Genomic DNA, 21,119 nt, shown 5'->3' on the forward strand with positions numbered 1-21,119 from the left:
GCGGCGATGATGGTTGTTCGAATGTGTGCCATCACCAACACAGTTCTTTCCGAAACTGCATTAGTTTATTTTCTTGTTTGCGAATAACGACGAAAACCAAATTCGGGATAATTACTTTCTGCTGTCTCGATTATTCAGTGTTGTCAGTCAAAGTCACAAGGAAATATATGAAAAAGTGCCAAAAATAATATATCGTCGTCATATGTATTCCCCTTTATTGAATCGGAAGATTTTTTACAGTAAACATCACACCTAGGACCTGATGAATATACACGATAAAAACAACAATAATAATAAGTCACGTGTGCCGTCGAAAAAAGTTGGTCAAGACGAAACGAAACAGAGGTCAGTTTTATAGGGCGTAGTATTTGCCATATTCGACCGAGATCCTCATATATGCGTCGTCGAAGTTGGATAAGGCGAAAACGAATGAAAGCAGAAGTGCTTTTCGCAATTTCATCAGGAATAATCTACTTAGCAGTCCGTTTGGCCAATAATTTGCAATGTCCAAAATTGTAGTTTGGCATCACGACTTCAGGAAAAATTTGGAACGGACCAACACTTAGGCCAATATGACCTAGAAGCAGGTTACGTAGTGGCACGTTACGGTGACTAGGTAATCATTCCTTTTTAATCGTGAAGTAATACTTTAGACAAATCATAAATTTTTAGTGTTGCCACTGTTTGATTTTTTTTTTTTGCGAAATCATAACAAAAACGATAAGCTTATTTCATTTAAAATGAAACGAGATCACCAATATATTTGAAAATTATTCTAGGCAAAATACAGCGCGTTATTAAAAACAAAACTCAGACACATGAGACAAAAGAGCAATCTACGCAAGCTGTCATTTTTCTTCTTCTTTATAACGTAAGGATTCAACTGGGACAAAACCTGCTGTTCAGTGTTGCCTGAGCACTTCCACAGTTATTAATTTAGAGCTTCCTGTGCCAGTAGCCATTTCGCATTTGTATATCGTGTTGCATAAAGATACTCTATACCCATGGATGTCAGAGCTCGTCATCCTCAGAATGGTCTTGTGGAATATCCGCATGTATAGGGGTAAGTGGGGTAAGGTGCCATTTTTTCAAACTTTCATCGTTTTCAATGATAAATAGCCTCATTAGTTAGGCATTCGAAGTGGTAAAAGCAACTAAAAAATATTTGCAAAATATTAACGAAACTAATGCATTTTCATCGAATTTTGGCGATTCGAAAAGTTGATTCGTTAAACGGAAATGGTGTAAAAAGGCCAAATGCGTCCTTCATTTTTCGGGCATTTCGGACCATTCCCCCCCCCCCCCCTCTGTCCTGCTTTTTCGTATACTCAATACATGGACTGTCAGACCCCTTCCCCCCTAAACGATGGTCTAACATGGAAAACGCAAGCAACAACAACCATGCGCCACTATGTGTGTCTCAATATTCTTGGAAACACTTGGCTGATAATAAAATCACCAGAAAACTAACTGCAAGCAAAAAAAAAACGGAACTTGCCAATTTTTGTTGGAAGATTTTCCATTGGTTTGCCTGCCTGGCTTCTAGAAGGATTTTTTATGCAAACATATCTTGACACCATTTACCTATAGTAATGATCAAATCATATTTAGGATTGATATAGTTAGTTGGGCCATTTTACCCCATCTTGGCATTTTTGACTTTGTTCCCCTACTGGTTCGGCAAGTTGATTGTACTTTATTTGAAAAAAAAATACCCTTGGCCCAAAACCTGCACATTTGATAGGACACCCGAAGATCCCGTGGCGCTGCATAACGCTCATCATGATGAGACCTGTTCTCAGCACAGACGAAATTATTTGAAACATCATCCTTGAACGTTGCTATTCAACTTCCAGTTTAACCGAGGGCGACAGAACAAACGAAATCGAAACGTATTGACAATTACAATCAGCGTCCAGAAAAACTTGTCAATAAATGCTTGTCGAACTGTAGCTCATGGTTATAGTAGCAGTTAGTACCAGTATAACTCAAATAAACGTCGGAGAACCAAAATACAGGGTGCGTGCGGTAATTTTGCACTAACCTTCAAACAGGAATATTTCATCAAAGGGTTGCAATAAAAAAATATAAATCCCACATCATCAAATGCACCATATTTATAGTGAACTCTGAAAAATATAAAACCATTAATAATCAAAAACGTGGTGGTATGGGAAAATATTTTCAGATCCTATGTTTTACACTTGCACGCTCAATAACATTTCGGGTTCTACTATTTGTTGTGTAAATAAGACGAAATCAGTAAAATGTAATGTGTAAAAGCTCGATAATGATACACGAGACGTAATGATACAGATATGCTTCAAAAATTATCAATAAAAAACTGGTTGTTTTTTCGATACACTAAGTCTAGGGTACAACTTTTTTTTTAGCAAGCATCGTATCACTTAACGGTCTTTAACAAAGATGTTCCGCATAGAATTCCCTATAATAATACTAAAAATAAGGGTTATTGAACGCTTCCAGTGCCATCTAGTGGCAGAAAACTAAAACTATGCCATTCCTGCACATATTTGTACCAGTTTTACCGTATAAACTTCAGACTAGTCGAGCGATACCTAAGACCTTATCAATTCAGCTCAAATTTGTGATGTAGCTTATGGGAGTCTAAAACAGCAAATTGAGGTGGTCAGACTTAGGATATTTTAGTTTTAAATTTTCTCATAAATGTTTGAGCAGCCCTAGTAGAATACCATTGCTCAAATTAGAATTTCCGACTTCTTCCAGTTATTTCTCCGCTATCTTCCATTCCAGCGATGTAGTTTTTTGTAGGTAACAAGCCTATGGAATCCCCCAACTACACTGAAAAAATCAGCTTCATAGCGTTCTTGACAGCTGAGAAAATGCAGATAGTATGCAGCTGCTCCATATATTTATACTCAAGTTGTTCGCATTTTCGTCTTCTAGAAACCTCTTTTTCAAATTTATGGGATATTTTTTGAACGGCACACATAACGATGATACCATTGGAGCTCCTCGTACAAAAAATATTCTAGTTTTACCTAAAATAACTCAATTGTTGACCAAAATATAGAGAACAACACTAAAACGGACTTGCAGCGGTTCTCAGGATCGTTCAAAACAGGTTATCGATATTAGGACCACTTTTTTCTTCCTAAATCATTGAAATAATCACAATTGTTCACGAAAAAATCATTTAGTATAGATCTATTGTCGAATTATTTTTAAAACGTATTTTATGATTACGATATGATTTAGTGCAAAAATATCGCACGCACCCTGTAGAATGAAAAACCACGTCAGCTCTAAATGAAAGAGTGACTATTCAATTTTGGTCGATGATTACGATAGCTATTCTACCATGTCATGCAGAAGATGATTGAAATTATCCAATTGATTTATACATTGTAAATTTGATGTTGAAAACATTTGGCAAAAATCATATCAACTCATTTCAATACCATTCCCTTACCATAACGTGTGAAAATATCACACCCTCGAAATTCACGATCAACAATAAACAACAAGAAAAGCGTTTCAATCCCCTCGCGCAGAGATGGTGATTGCGTTTTCCACCGCATTATCTAGGTTTTTGCGCCGGAAGATGATTCGCGTTTTCATTTCTTGTAGTCTCCGTGTTACCTACGCCGCCACCGCGAGCTCGCGATCTATGGGACCATCAGACTTCGACCTCATTCGACGGCGGCTGCGGCGGCAGCAGGGAAGATCCGTGTTTACCCTGTTTCTGGTCCTGCAGCGTATTTTCACACCTTCGACATGGTGGCGACAGGGGAGAGTGTACTATAACGGACCAACGTGGTCAGTTTGTATGAAATGAGTACATACTTGCCTTACCGGTCAGACTAAGGCCTGAGTGTCCTCTGCTGTACGAAGGAGTCGTCTCCATTTGACTCCATGACTATGCGTCTCCAGGTCCGCAAATCGTCCTCCACTTGATCGACCCACCTAGCTCACCAGTGAGCCTAAGTACATGAATTCTTCTTTTCAAACCACATAGATAAAAATAGTTAGGATTACACGTCATATAAAATTCATGTTATGATTGTTTACAAGATATACCATGTAGGTTTGTAAAGAGACGAACCAGCCAAGGGCTGAAAGTCTCTCTAATAAAGACAAATCAATCAATCAATCATGTAGGTTTGTGTTATATGTTATGTAAACACACGGTGTGTCTGGTAGAACAAATTTATTACAAAAAAATGGGCATCGCTAATTTTTACGCTACGTGAAAGTTGACGCTACCAGCTTTCATTCAAGCCCAACATCGAAATATTCCATCGGGGGAACTTTTTCATACAAAACTTGGGTATGTTTGTTAAGTAGAAATAGGGGTTAATTTGGAACCGTGCATTTTGTATGGGGAAAAACAGTATTCTGAAAAGGTTGTTCGGGATCCCTCGGTGGATTTTTTTGAGGGACCCTGCAAATGAAAGCTGAAAGCCTCTATTTTTGAATAGCGAAAAATTTGACGATGCCTATTTTTTTGTTATAAACTTTTCCCATACACACGCCGTGAACACTCTGAGAGTGCATCAAAATATTCCAAATTTTGACTTTTTGTTAATTTATTATATGTGCATCATTGGAACAAATTTAAGTTCGATAGGGTTATCTTAAAAGATTCACCCACGTACCCAATGCACCATGTACAAAACGCTAATAAGACCGGTGGTCCTCTACGGACACGAGACATAGACCATGCTCGGAGGACCTGCAAGCACTCGGAGTTTTTAGCGTGCTAAGGACGATCTTCGACGGTATGCAGAAGAACAGCGTGTTGCGGAGTAGGATGAACCACGAGCTCGCTGCACTGTACCACGAACCCAGCATCCAGAAGGTGACCAAAGCCGGAAGGATACGATGGGCAGGGCATGTTGCAAGAATGCCGGACAACAACCATGCAAAGTTGGTATTCGTGACAGATCCGGTTAGCACAAGAAGACAGAGAGCACGATGGGCGGATCAGGTGGAGCGTGACTTGGCGAGCATCGGGCGTGACCGAGGATAGAGAACGGCAGCCACGAACCGTGTGTTATGGAGAAATATTGCTGATTCAGTTTTATCTTGAATTTGATGTAATACTTAATAAATGAATGAATGAATGGTTAATCTTTCGCGAAGCTATAACAGTTTTCGTAAAACACTATTTTCAAGACAATTAATTTTTGAACTGTCATACCTCGAAAACCTGTGAATCGAATTGCATGCAATTTTGAACGTTTATCAACAATCTATTAAAACATAGGTACTTTTTGAACATTGAAAAGAGTTATCATGGATTGACACTTTTTGGATCTTTCTGGAAAAAATGTAAATTGTTTACATCAATGTCATTAAATTTTAGTTTTGACATCCAAAGCTTTTCTAGTTCTGCTCTTTATATCTCTGCTCAAGATATCTCTAATAAGATATATTAGAGCATATTTGGATTAAAGGAAGAAACTATTTTTAGTATTTTTTTTGTGGTATTGTAAATTTGACTTATTTTTCTCTTTATTGGTGAAAATGTCAATTCGGTATAACTTTGTTCATCGTGAGAAAATATTACATTTTATAACGTCGTATCAAGTATCAATATATTGCTGATAAAATTTTTCAAAATTTCATTCGATTCGGTTCACTGGATTCCGAGATATGACAGTTCAAACATTAGTTGACTAATACACAGTGTTTTACCAGAACGGTTATAACTTTGCGAAAGATCAACCAGTCGAGCTGAAATTTGTACCAATGATGCACATATAACAGGTTGACAAACAGTCAAACTGTGAGATTTTTTGATGCACTCTACGAAAAGTTACAGCTTGTTGAATTTTTTTGTGAGAGAAAAAAAGTCGCCTATCCCAACATTTTGGCCACCCCCCGTATAATGGAAGTTTACATGATATTTAATGACATTTAAATGATATTTCATGTATATTATTTTTTAAGAAGTAACAAAATATCCTGCAAAAAAATTGAAAAAAACTATAGGATGCCTGTTAAAAATAGACCAATTTATCAAAAAAAAAAACATTAAATAAATTAAATTACTATAACTTTTCTTCCTATTAATAAATTCAAGTTTTTGACAAATATTTATAAAATTTACTAATTTAAGTGTTTATGGACAACATGTATGAGAAATCTGAAAAATATCTGAAATATTAAATTTCGCTAGAGGATTTAGCCAGATTATTTAGGATTTTTACCAAACAATCTTTCAGTGATTTCTCGAAGAACCCACAGGCGAAGCAGCAAAATATCAGTCATGTCAGTTGACTACTGGTTTTGTATCACGGTTACTATCACTGTAGAACGATCAACATCACGACGACAATGACAGATGACGTTATGATACTGATCCAAATCTTAATCATTTTCACTGAACTGATATTTTGGCAGTTCTAGCCAAATTTCAAAATTTGTATGACCAACTTGCAATACTTCTTTTTTTTTATCTAGTTCATTTATTTGGGGCTCAATCGGATACTTCTTTTTTTTTTGTGCCACATATTGAAACACCTTCACGGTAAGTGTCGAATTGAATTTTTGAACGAATTATAAAGATGACCTACAGTATGCGGCAGGAAAAAATTGCGAAAGTGTTTTTCAACTTCAAACCTTATTTTCGTCCATTTGACATTAACCAATCTATGTTTCAATGTTCCATGATCTATAATAGGCTAGTTTTCTGGAAAGTTAATTAAAAAATTTCCCATTTTGGTCACTAACCTTTACAGGGCGGCGCCTGAAGATGAAGACAACCAGAATTTTCAAACCGCAAAAAATCGCACAGGTCGCTAAATTTCGCATCTGATAAAACAAAATTTTTGATTTTCTCTACAATATCATCAAATATATGTACTTATTTCATCTGGTATGTGAAACTACATGGATCTGGATCAGTGTGGTCTGGTTGTTCATCGAATTTGAGCTAATTTTGTTACTGTTATAGTCATTTTGTTTAATGACCATTGGGCGCGCGGGTTACGTACAAAAGGCTGAAACACGAAAGGCTGAAATAACAAAAGGCTGAAACACGAAAGGCTGAATGATCAAAAGGCTGAAAGTATCAAAAGGCTGAAAGGTATCAAAAGGCTGAATGGTATCAAAAGGCTGAAATGCTTTGAAAGTTTAAAATATACTGAAGGTAATAACTTCTCTCAAGCCACCGAGCATCTCAGGGTGGACGGACTTGTTGAATCCATTCCAAGTAACATATGATTTTTTATTACTAACTAAGGTTACTAAGGTGCATCACTGTTGCTATCACAAAGATCTGTTACGTCTGCCATTTTGTGCTTAAAAGAAGCAGTCGACAAGCTGTTTTGCATTCCTTTGTATATATTTTCGCTCCCGTTTAAGGAATAGGTAAATAGAGCTGCCAAATCATCTGTTTTAAGAACCTCAAAGAGACATGCAATATTTTTTCAGCCATGAATAACGTACTTCAAGCAATGTCAAAAATTTACTACCAGAACGAATACTCGACGGATATTTTGTTCGAAGTTCAAGATAGCTGTGGACCAGTTTACCGTTGGCCGAAATATATAAAAGACATCCTTGTTTCCAACACTTTTCAGTATTCGGAAAGGATAAAATTGACAACTTTTTTCTGGGTCAATGGGTATCGCAACTGCGCCGGTTGGCTACAATTCCTTATTCGGATTAAAGGTCCAGGTTTTATCAGATATGATGAAACAATCACCAGGTTATTTTTGTATTTCCAGCAAGACGAAGTGCAAAGAAAATACTTTTCTTTTTGTGTAACCCACCAAGTAAGTATATGAGTATCTTGATGGTACTATTAAACATAAAAATGATTGTTAGTTCAGTTTTTGAACGATTGTTATCCTTATGTACCTGTAGCATTCGCTGCTCTTTAAATGTATATGTATATGTATATGTATAATTGTATATTATAAATAAACTAGCTGTCCCACCAAAAGAATTGTCATTTTAAATTTGCCGATTATTGAGCCCATTTTTGCACCGTACTCTAGATTGGTTTATTATGATAGTGTTGAATTTCTTCCCGGCTCATAGTTTCCAGCTTTAGTTGATTTTTGTAAGTTATTCTACATATAAACACATAAAAACCACCAAAACAGTAAAGCTCGGAAGAATGGCTTATGATTAAAAGAAGGGGAAATCGATGATAAAACTCGAAAACTGTTAACGATGCCAACAACTAATTAAACAATGAGACTCGGAAAATCGGAAGAAACCTCTGATAAAAAAATAAATACTATAAGATATTAAAAAAAAACCTAAACACAAAATATCAAACCCATTAAAAATATCATAAAAAAATATCACCCAAACAAACACCTTATTCTAGCAAGTAAGAATGGCTTGTGTTTAAATGAGAAGAATTCTTCAATGAAATTTAATTATCATAAAAATATACCAAACATCATTTAACTATTAGAATACGAAAGAATGCCTTCTGGTCAGAAGAAGGAGAAATCTCCGATAAACTTTAGATAATTTAAAATGCCTAATAATCTGTTTCAAAATTTAAGCACAAGAGAATTGCTAACGTTTAAAAGAAGAATTTCTGACCCAATTCTTACCCTTAAAGACTCGGAGACTGAATCGATCGGCGTGAAAATTTGAATGCGGGGGATTTTAGGGCAGGAAAAGATACTTAACATGGTCTGAGACCCAACCCGTCACGAGAGAGGAGAGCCTCATACAAATGAATTTTCGGGGGACTTCTTTTTAGAGCTGTATGTAAAAAAAAAAACGCAGTAGGCATGCTGTATGACGTTTGCCGGAACAGCTAGTTTGATATAAAATTAAATATAATTAAAATACCAAGAATCTGGAACCCTTTAAAAGAAGTATCATAGTAACCCAGAAATATGTGCCAATGAATCATTAAAATAACTTAAATGGCCGTTTCTAAATAAACAGATAGCACCACCGTATGCAAGTTCGACTGTACCGACTGTACTGTACATGCTATTTTTATGTTTTAATTTTTAACAAAGTGGGCACCGAAAACGCCAAGACGTAAAGTGAAAATTTTCATGTCATTTGTGTTCAACTACCTTACCGTCAAGACATAATCAAAATGAGCTCAAGCAAAGCAGAATTCTTCGACTTTTCCGACTCAGAATTTGATAAGTATTTCAAAGATGATCCCGCTCCTGACTCCGATGCAAGTGCCATGTCCAGTTCCGAAGCCGTCCCCACTGCAAGCGTATCATCAATTTTCAAACACGCTAACATTTCCAAAGGTAACACTTCTTCTAACGTTTGTTACGCTGACCAATATACCGAACCGACCTCAAATATCATTATTCTTGATGCCCCGAAACAAACAGGTACCGATGTTCATGCTGATTCAAGCATCGATTCTACTACTGGTTCCGGTCTGCTTGTTTCTGTTTCCGCTAATAACGTCGACATGGCCTTCACAGCTAATGTCGGAATCAATGTTGCCGACAGTGCTGAAGCGAATCCTGCCAGACCCGATTCTTCAACAACTGCAAGTAACCGTGTCGATTCCGATGGCAATCCTGACGCCGCGCAGCGTTCCGTTACCGAGTCTCGTGCTACAGCCCCGGATGGTCGTCCCAGTCAACCAGCCGTCACACCAGATGCTAACGTTGGCTCAGATTCAAGTTCAGGATCGGATTCTGACACTAAGGACGAGGACCCTCTCGCAGAAATAGTATTTTCTCAAAGAAATCGATCTATGCTGAGCTTCCAAGGATTTTTGTACAATTTCGAACGAAAGGTAAGACATTTTTTTAGAAATTTGAGCGTTTCTGTAAACCAAACGTTATGGCAATAACTAACAATCTACTTTTAACAGCATAATGATCGACATTACTGGGGATGTGCCAACCGGAAGCATTCGTGTAAGCAAAGTGAGAGCTGCAAAGCGCGTGCTGTTTCGGTAATCAAAGATGGTCATCATAATGTTCTATCACATGGCAAGCATACGCATCAACCGAACCCGATAGACCGTATAGAGAAATGCTACAGATCGGAGCTGAAACGCCGTGCCACGGATACCAGTGACATCCCATCGAAAATAATTCGTGACGTGAAAAGCGAAACCACTCCACTGGTCCAACCTCGTGCTTCAAAGAACGCTCAGAAAATGCTTGTTCGCAGAAGACGGGTAATGAACACCGGCGTACAAAAAGTGAGGGAGGTAGACGGAGAATTCGTTATTCCGGAGGAGCTTAAAATCACCATTGATGGCCAGCTTTTTTATCAGAAAGATGTGAAACAGGGAAATGCAGCGTCTCGGAAAAGCTGAATATTGGTTGGTAGATGGAACCTTTTCAACTTCTCCTTTGCAGTTCACGCAGTTATATTCCATTCATGCTCCCGTTGGCCAGGGCAATAGTCGGCGAGTAGTTCCTCTGGTGTTTTTTTCTGTTGAACAAGAAAACTAAAAAAATCTACAATCTTGCTTTTGAGACACTGTTGGACATGTGTCGAGAGAACAGCATCCTTTTGAAACCCAAATACGTACTTTCCGATTTTGAAAAGGCTGTAGTGAACACGATTCGTGACGTTCTGCCGGAAACAGAGTGTTTTGGTTGCTTCTTTCATTTTACCCAAAACCTCATACGGCAACTGTCATCCCTTGGTCACAAGGTGGCATACTCAAACCAAACGGATGTCTACATCCGTTAAAAAAATACAGGCACTGCAGTAAAAAAAATACAGGCACTGTCGTTTTTGCCGGCCGATAGAATCGAAGCAGCTTATATCGAGCTGAAGACAACGCTACCGACTATCCTACAGAACTTCTTCGAATATTTTGAGCAGACTTACGTAACAGGAATTAACAATAACGGAAGACCCCTGTTCCATCCAAGATTCTGGTCGAATAACAAGGCAGTGGTTAGCAAGATCCCGAAGTCGACTAACCACCTGGAAGCGTGGCATCGTCGTTGGACGGCATTGGTCGGGGCTAGCCATTTGTCGATGACCACACTCATCCGCGAGCTGAGGGAAGAGCAGCACGAAACAGAGGGAAAAATCTTGTGCGTTCTGCAAGGGGAGTCCGAACTACCAATGACCGATTTGGATGCAAAAATTATGCAGAAGTGCATATCAGCAAACAAAGTTTCTGATTCCGACTTCATTCAAGGAATGGCACTGATATTGGCTTTGAAGCCATCATAAAACTTGTTTTTATTAATATTAAGTATTATTTCTATAACCATTGAATAAACCATTGAATTACAATTGCAGTATTTAAATGAGCGTAAAATAAATAATATTTAAAAAAACGAAACCTTTGCATTGGTCTTTTTTAGTTAATCTGGGGAGAAAATACATGATTTTCATCTGTACATCTTTGGAAAAAAGATAAGACCTTAACTGCCCATGTTCGCATAGTTGACGAAATCACCATTGACAATGCAATGTGAGCATACACAAGCTAATATCTAACGCATGTACATATTATAAATTTAAGGATTGTTGATTTTGTTCGGTGATTGCAACACACTAAAACACGATTTATAACGTTTCGGCCTACTGACTTTCAGCCATCATCAGATCTAAAATATATTTTCAAATAGTTACAATCTGTACATAGGGGAAATTACCTATTCTCGGCCGTTTTGTTCTCTTCGTCTAAGGGTTTTTTTTGAAACCTATTGAACTTATAGTTGGTCTAAAATCCTTCCCAACTAAGCTGAATTATATAGCCAAGTTTCAGGCAATTTGGCTGACAAAAACCCCCCATGACGAAGAGAACAAACCTGCCAATAATACCCATTGTCACCCTATTTGTGACCAGTTTTTTTTCTAAAGAGCACAAGATCTATCCTTAATTAGGTATATGCCAACTTGGAAGAAATCTTAAACTTCGTAAACTCTTTGTAAAATTTCAATAGTGTGCTGATAACTACAGTGGCGATTACGTCGCCTATGCGAATATGGGCAGTTTACATATTCCTCATAATGCAATGTCCCGTTCACGTTCTCTTCTGTATACTGTCATTAAAAAGACTCGAGTTGTATCACATTTCCCGGAATACCACTTCCCGGAGTGACATTTCCCGGAATGATCAGTATCGTGGAATGCGGTATCAGGAACTTTAATGCTAATGGCGGGCACTGAGCAGCCTAGTTGAATGGTTTGATTACGATATATGCATACACCTCGAAAGAACAGCCTATTTTTAAAAGAAGGAAAAATCTCATATTTGAGAGTTATTAGTATATGCATAGATTATCATTGAACCATTCAACTAGTCCACTATACTGTATTTTTGGAGGTCACAATACTAACACTCTCATTGTGCCCAAACAATTCAACAATTTAATGTTTTCAGCCTTTTGTTATTTCAGCCTTTTGTTATTTCAGCCTTTTGTTATTTCAGCCTTTTGTTACATATCCATAATTTCAGCCTTTCGTATTCAGCCTTTTGTGCATTCAGCCTTTTGTAATTCAGCCTTATGTTATCCTCCCGGGCGCGCAGTTTATTGATATCCGCTTATTAGGCCTACATTATCACATGTTAAACATCAAATATGTTCATTTTTATTTTTCAGTGCTAGAATATAGACATTGACTGATACACTGTCATGAAAAAATACACATATATATCCTATATTTAGCGTGTAATAGTGCCTTGAACTTTTCGCATTTTTTCCTGCCGCACCCTGTATCAGGGGTTACGCACAAAAGGCTGAATTACGAAAGGCTGAAATAACAAAAGGCTGAATGCATCAAAAGGCTGAAATAATATAAGACTGAAACAGTGATTCGACTTGTTCTCAAACGCACAAGCCTAAAGGCTAACCTCAACACTAACAACTCATCCTGTACCGACATGTCTTACAGGGTTCGCAAAATATCCTCTTCGAATGAGTGTAATCAGTTTTGTACCTTTTAATTCTGCCCTATTTTGCTTATCGTTTGACAGTTACGCGTATTTCGACTACCAATAATTGTAATCTTCTGCCGTATCAGTTATTCACTCCAATTATCCAATGGAATAAAATTACTATTATTAATATTTATTAAAGACACTTTACCACTTATGTGGCATTCGTGTCTGAATGGATTAAGATTAAAAGGTACAAAACTGATTACACTAATTCGAAGACTAACAACTCGCACAAATAGATCACGCCAATTGGGAATAATTACATACATTCATTGATTTTACGATCTATTTGATAATTTGTTTATTGGTTGATTACTCAGCCGTGGCACTCGCATTGGTTTAGCTTGACGATTGACCGTCCTACCGTCCCTAGTTCATGGCTGGCCAAACTAAGCCATTTTGATGGAACATGCTTCAATTACTATGTTCTGAATCGGAAAGTTTTACGACTGGCCATAATGCTATGGATTATTGAACGCCTACATTATTAAGACAGTATTTTTCAAAAGAATAGTATATATTTCAAAGAAGCGAAAATCTCTGATGATATTGTTTTAGTAGCCGTAATGACGACCATATCCAAAACAACATGACTCAAAAGAATAGGTCATGTTTAAAGAAGGATAAATCAACGATGTGAATATTCCTCTCCTCTTCTCTTCTTGGCGTAACGTCCTCACTGGGACAAAGCCTGCTTCTCAGCTTAGTGTTCAATGAGCACTTCCACAGTTATTAACTGAGAGCTTCCTCTGCCAATGACCATTTTGCATGTGTATATCGTGTGGCAGGCACGAAGATACTCTATGCCCAAGGAAGTCAAGGAAATTTCCTTTACGAAAAGATCCTGGACCGACCGGGAATCGAACCCGTCACCCTCAGCATGGTCATGCTGAATACCCGTGCGTTTACCGCCTCGGCTATATGGGCGATGTGAATATTATCAGTTCCTTTTTGTGTTTGTTGGCATGCACCATTAGCCTTTTCACTATAAGCTCAGTTTCGAAACTAGGGCCCATGCTGAGGGCTACGCGTACGATACGATATGAACATTTTTTTAACTCCCTTTGGCATTGAGTATCTTCGTGCCTGTTAAGGTACACCGGGGCAAGTTGAAACGGTTGGGGCAAGATGAAACACGCAGTTTTGAAATAGTTTTCAATACAATTTAGAAATTTTTGTTTCGCCAAAAGATTGTTTGAATCAAAAACTATTTGTTATGGCATTCAAGCTGTTTACCATCATTTGATAACATCATTTTAACACGCTGTTTCATCTTGCCCTACCCGTTTCAACTTGCCCCGGTGTACCTTATACGATGAGCTGAGAAGCAGGCTCGATCTCAGTTCGGGCGTTACTCCAAGAAAAGGAAGACGTGCTATAACTTATACATGCATTTTAGAGTGTTCAGCCTTTACAATTTTCAGCCTTTTGTAATTTCAGCCTTATGTTACACTTTCTTGATTTCAGCCTTTCGTATTCAGCCTTTTGTGCATTCATCCTTTTGAAATTCAGCCTTATGTTACAATCCCCCTATTAGTGATATCTACACGCCATCAAAGTCAGTACAGTTGTGATGTACAAATGAAAGTGACGGTGACTGGTGACTCATCAGAACAAACGCCAGGCTATCCAATTTGGCTGTTTGCCTACCATTGATAATAACAAAGTGTAACTCTTCCCACAGGAAATTCTTACGAAAAATTCACAAAATTTCATCAGAATATTTATATCAAGCCTAACTTTACAAAACACACTATGTCGCAAATGTAAACAAATCGACATTTAGTTGATTTTGCATAACGTGGTATAGATTTTAAAAACTATAATAACGTATTGGTTCTTAAGCATGTGGCTCCCATTTTTATCCTACGAAAAACAAAGGATTGAAGCGCTGTTTGTTTTGTTTCTTATTTTTGTATTTTTTGTTAGAAGTGAGCATCCATGAAAACAAAAAAAACGGTATCAAAAGGTGCCGTAATCGCTTATTTTCGAATAGGATGAATATGGGAGCGTGAGATAATTGATGGCACACATACCCTATTTAGCGTTTTCCCGGCACTGCGTAATCCTAGCTATTGTATGACGGATAAGAGTATAATTCAAGTGTAATTCAAGCACAACGCTGATGCGGATTTTGATACAATCCTCAGAGTGAACACTGTATCCACATATACCGTATGTACAAAACGAAAGTGAAAATACCCTATCTAACATTTTCACTTAATTAAATGAATCTCTTCCGAAAATTAATATCTGATCCTTCATTTGAGCTTCATATCATGCAATTAAGCAGTCTAAAGTGTAGCAGCCAAAACATCAACGTCTTCGAATCCCCTTACTACCTTCAGCCCTGGACAACGGCTCGTGCAAAATACACTCTCCGGTTGCAAAGAGATGAGACAGTTGGTGCACGATAGCCGGTTGGATGAGCCAGGCTTAGCCGATTGCCGTTCAGTGTTGATTGATCATGATATTGGTTAGTTGTTAAACAAAGTTTATTATAAGATTTCCTTATAAATTTGAAATAAATTATTCTAACGTAAACCCGTAAACATAGTGTTATAAAAGCTATCTAGGAGTGGAAAAACGAATAACTATTTTTTTTTTGAAAACTTAGTTTATAATTATTAAACAAAAACCTTTACAATACTTTTGTTACCAAATATTAGGAATTCTGTAGGAAAATCCTTTAAAAAATAGTATGGAGACGTATTTAAAAAAAAAAAAAAGTGTATTATAACGTTTATTAATTCTACACTCACGTCAAATCGTAGAATAAACGCAAATTGCAGGAAAAGCTCAAAGATTCAAAATGAAAATTCTCATTTTCTCATCCGTTTTTCGCCACATTCTGAATGCCTTTCTTTTTTCATTCAATTCCCTGTCATGAGTATTTTCGTGCACATCGTAAAATAATCAATTTCTGTTGACAAACACAAAATTCGACTAAATGAACAAATGGAACAGATGGTTAGTATTCCAATTAATTACTATACAAGAGTTTTGTGATTATTGGAAGTTTAATCGTGAGTCTAGTTTGGTTTCTCAGTGAAAATTGTTAGTGACAGAAAAACGAATGAATAAGTGAAAAATAGTGACGGGCTTGGTGGTCTAGTGGCTACCGCTTCTGATTTGTATGCAGAAGGTCATGGGTTCAATCCCTGGCCCGTCCTTTTCATCCTTTTCATCCTACTTTGTATCTTTCTATCCAATTTCTCTCGCTCTCTCTTCTCTACATATACAACTCATGTATATTCATATGTTCATAGCCATCGCTAGAACCAGAAACGAATTGAAAAAAGTCGTTTCCCTCCCTTCCAACTTCCACTCACAGCACAGTGTATATATAACGCCTATAAGTTATGCAACCAAAGCGTGCTGTGCCGCTTGATCTTATTCACCTTATTCACCACACAATCTATCACGAACACTATAAATAATCCTATCCATGGATCGCATCACCGACCCAACGGTGACTCCCAGATCTCCCATCCTTTCCGTCTAACAAATACCCCAGTCCGTGCGGGTTGTGGGGACGCAGAGTGCTCTCGGTCTCTAGTAGCAACAACCAGTACACTCTAACATTCCTTTCCCTTCCCAGCTGACTATAAGGACTTGGCCGGCGCCGTTATTGATCAAATATGCATGAGCTGCTAAAATTGCACTTTGAGAATAAGTGGAATGTCCCAGCCAGTCCTGCAAAATATCTGTCTCAGTGCCTGTTTTTCAGCCGAAAATGAATGACTGCGGCGGTCGTTTTCAGTTCCTCGATGTGAGAACTGACAGAGTCCGAGAGCTCCATTCGTGAACGACCCAACAAGATCAATTCCCAATCATCCACACACTACTCATGCTCAAAGGCCATTCGTCTCAAGCGGTGGCTTGCGAGAGTGAGTGCCCTATACGTTACCACGGGTGAAAACACTCAACTACAGAAAATTGAATGGAAATTTAGCCCTGTCAGTTCTCGCTTTCAGCACGCTGCGTGCGAGTGTGAGTACCTATTTCATTTCGCTCCCGTGTTGCTGATCGGAAAGCAACATTGACAGGAAAACCAAAACGGAGAAAATGAAAAAAGCAAAATATCGCTATCATAAAGGCCTGTCGAAAAATTGCAGCACTGGTCCCAGCCCCTTATTCAGTTGGATCTCAGTGCAACTGGTACCAGTTCAGATCAATCACGGAGGAGCAACCATTGACATGTATAGTCAGAATTGATCGTTTTTGATCGTTGATCGAAAAACGAATGAATAAGTGAAAAAATTCATTCACCAAAATCAATTTTATTTTGATCCCTCTGTTGAGAATTTTCAAAATTCACGTTGCTTTCACTCATTGAAAATAAAAAAATTAAACCCTGTTGAAGCACTCTCCCCTACTATGCATATGTATAATGTCTTGAACCGTCTATCCTCATGCGCATGTATGTGGATCAACATCATTCGTCAAGGCAGCCAACGCAACAGCTGACGACGACGGAGCCGACGACGAATCAACATTTCGGAACAAAATATTACTTCCGCTTTGTTGATTCTGTCGCAAGCAAAGTGTAAGCATTGGATTGGAAAAGCGGCATGCCTTTGTAAAATGGGAAAGTCCGTCTTCGTCGTCGTTTCGATTGTCATGAAGTTCAAGGCCGTTTGTAACTGATAAACAAAGACTACTGAAGATAACAGAACGTGGTTAGACAAAAACATGCCTCTGTCATTTTGCTGAATAATGAAAAAGACAAATAAACTATTCGTCCTAGGAACGTTTTCTGATGGTTCTATGATGTAGGTTGAACATTGTTCAAGTTGCTGCATCTTGCAGCAACTTCAACAATGTTCAACCTACTTCATTGAACAGGACTAATGAAATCCAACTGTTATCATTCACTGGCACCATCGATGGATGATGAATGACCGAATGGGAAAATGAAAGAGGGGGTGACTTAGTTGATAGATTCAAAACAAACAGCTGGAAGCTGGATGAGTATTGAAACAGTGATAGTGCAACGGTCGAGATTCGACTGCATGTTCTGAAACTGTTGGAAGAAGATTCGTTGGAAAACAGAGGCTTTCGTCAGTTTGCAACTAGTTTCGGGGAAGTTAAGGCTGACCTGGGATACCAGTCTTTCTGTAGTCACGTGCCTGAGTTAACTTGTATGTTTCACGAAGAAACAAATCTGGTTTTAAAAGATATTTGGCTTTCAATATATGGAAACATATTCAATGCCTCATTATCGCCAACTTTTCGATCGGATATCGTCAACGCCTTTCATACGTCTTAATTAATTTTTGTTTTACACCCTGGACACTGAATTGCTTTTTTCAGAAGTTAAGGTGCAACCTTGGTAGTATCAACAAAATCACAATGATGGAATGTGATCATGAGACCTCTGGTAAGCCTGTATAACGTGGTGAAGTTTTTCTCGTCGAAGTGAAAACGTAAACTAATCTTAATAGGTGTAGCAGTTGTAGCCATAGTGTTTCAAACATTAAAAAACAAATGCTGTACACTGAAGTTTTATTTTCGACGGAAATGGTACCGCGTAAAAAACCGCGTTATTTCAAAAAAAACGTCGTGAAACAAGGTCAAGTCACGGTAGATGTAGACCTGACTGCTTTACACGGGTTTTTGAAAAATCGTTGTTTTTACGACGTTTATTTTTTTAATAATACGTTTTTGTACGCGGACCTCGTAAAAAACTTTAAATAGGGAATCGCGCTACTTGGGCGGTGGCTTCTATATTCGTCTGTTTTCCACTATAACTCAGTCAATCTTGAACCAATTGACACAATTCTTGGAATGCGGTGAGATAGGTATAGTATCTACCCGTGTACAAAATTTCAAGTCAATCGGTTCAAAATTGACCGAGTTACAGTGGAAAACAGACGAAAATAACAGACGAAGAAAACCACCGCCCAAGTAGCGCGATACCCTATCCAATTATTTTAATAAACAGTTCCAGTTTTTGTTCTAATCTTGTGGCACATCGAGAATCCCAGAAAACCAAGAGTCGGCAATTGTTGCGTTCTAGGATACTTACCCTTAACACATTCCTTACTGGTACCACTAGATTAAAGAGCAATTATTTTCTCTTGCAGGACTGTCCTTCGAAATTGAAAAATCACTCGATGAAGACTCTTTCGATATCCTTGAACCGTCGCTGGATCTATTGGAAGAGGATCACACTGCCGATGACGGCCAGCGACGGGAATCGGTGGCAATAACGCCCATACAAACATCTCGAATGGTTCGAGTGTGATTCATGAACATGAGTCAGAAGAATCGTCTGTATACATAACAGAAACAATCACGATGGAGGTGATAAGCGACAACGAATCTCGGTTGCCCGAAATAGACGAAGAGGTAAATATTATCTACACGAAGACGATTGTTTCGATTATCTGTTATGATTATCATAAGACCTATCTTGCGAAACGCATTGAATGAAGGGTATTTTGAAAATTATAAGATCTTAAAGCCTGTATCCGCAATAATCGGTACACAGAAGTACGGCTGTAGCTCTGTAATGAATCGGTAAAATTGGCCAAATGATTGACAGAGAACTCTTTGGTGTATGTTCATTATTTGTGCCAAATTTCATAAAAATCGATGCATTACTTTTAACCTGAGAGAGAGGAGACAGCTGGCTTCGATTGCGTGCTACTTAATGTCAAGGAAAACCTGTCACAAACTGTCACCACGAACCGAACTGAAAATCGCACATTGATGGTGTGGAGTGGCCAAATATCCAAAAGATCTTATTAAAATTTTTAGCTCCGTTTGTTGTAATTATAAAAGATAAAATTTTAATGATCAGTTTTCCTTGACCAGCGCAACGAATCCATTTATTTTCCATGCTCTGTCGCAACGAATTGAATATGCAAATCATTTTTGACCAATAATATTTTTTCAAACCATTGTGCGGCCCACAAAGTTGTAAAAAAAAGTAAGAAGAAGACATGTCAACATCGTGGCTGTCAGTGAGCTGTCTCCTCTCTCTCAGTGGTTTTAAGCATTTTGTACAATCATGACCAATTTTAATTCGCATAATAGATGGTTCTTTTACGCTATAGTTCAAAATTTTGTGATGATAATTATGAAATTCCGTTAGCAGGTATGATACTTATAGAGACACTTTCTTGCAAAATTTCATCAACTTTGATCAATTGGTTTGAAAGCTACTGGTGCTGATAGGGGTGAGTGCTAGTGAAAATTTTTCGTGTTTTTCATGTGCGATGTTTGCCTATTCATAACTTTTGAATTTCTCTGTAAATTTTCATGAAATTTTCACAGAAGGTAGTTGATTATATATGCCTGCAAAATTTGATGATTATTGGTATAGTAGTTTCAATAGTACAATCGAACCAATAAAGGGTGCTGACTGAGGGGCTAAAATCACGTTCAGTCCCAATACATTTTCGACTATAAAATTGATGATAGTGCATCGATTTGTTTGCCTATGCAACAAATGTAGATTGAGAGGTTTGTGTTCAAAATTTCAGCCATTTCCTTTGCCAAATTCAAAAGTTATAGTGCTGACAAGCAAAACTAGGGGCTGTACAAAATTAAATGGCGCAGAGGCTACTCTTTCATTGCTACAGCAAAAAGTACTGCACCGATTCACATGAAATTTTGTAAGTGAGATTAACACATCTTAAGATGTTATTAGGCAAAATTTGAGCAGTTTTAATGTATCTATTGCAGAGTTACAGCTGTATTTCTATGTCCCGATTATTGCGAATACAGGCTTCGCCATAAAACGTGTTTTCATAATGAATTTACTGTTCTTAGTACAAAGTGTGTTCAACAATCTTCTAACGGCTGCCGTACGATAGTATTAGCCGATGCTACATTTGGCTGAACCTGCCTATTGACTTGAAACGTAACGTTTTTAGGAACATTCGCGTTTGGATATATATTTTTTACGATTTCCCGTTTATTATTAATGAATCTTATATGGTAGAAACAATTCGTCAGTTTTTTTCCTCCCCTGTTGGGGAAATTAAGCCACTGCGTCCAATAATATGAACTTTTGTGGCATGTCCCGAATTAATACACTCAGCGAAAAAAACTAGCGAAATTCATCAAAATACCTTATGAAAATTTGCTATAACTAATTCTTATGGATGACATAAGAATACCTTATGAAAATTGATCGTGCTTACTATGACAAAGTTCATAAGATAGACTTATGAAAAGAACAAAAAAATCTTAAAATGATGCAGACTGGATTCGATCCATGAACGTCGGGATCACCGAGCCCGT

At 37.8% G+C, this 21,119-nt stretch overlaps 1 protein-coding gene across 2 annotated transcripts; it reads left to right on the forward strand.

The window, feature by feature from the left end:
* Positions 1-8,880: 8,880 nt before the first annotated feature.
* Positions 8,881-11,113, forward strand: LOC134289021 (dentin sialophosphoprotein-like). Of its 2 annotated transcripts, XM_062855005.1 has the most exons (3): positions 8,881-9,233; positions 9,321-9,736; positions 9,815-11,113. In XM_062855005.1, the coding sequence occupies exons 1-3, from the start codon at positions 9,068-9,070 to the stop codon at positions 10,265-10,267; spliced, it is 1,035 nt and encodes a 344-aa protein (XP_062710989.1). In that variant the 5' UTR covers positions 8,881-9,067; the 3' UTR covers positions 10,268-11,113. The 2 variants fall into 2 exon arrangements, with proteins under 2 accessions (XP_062710989.1, XP_062710988.1); XM_062855004.1 differs by having other exon boundaries at positions 8,881-9,736.
* The last annotated feature ends 10,006 nt before the right edge of the window (positions 11,114-21,119 follow it).

The sequence above is a fragment of the Aedes albopictus genome, chromosome 2 (assembly GCF_035046485.1).
Source record: "Aedes albopictus strain Foshan chromosome 2, AalbF5, whole genome shotgun sequence".
Lineage (NCBI taxonomy): Eukaryota > Metazoa > Arthropoda > Insecta > Diptera > Culicidae > Aedes > Aedes albopictus.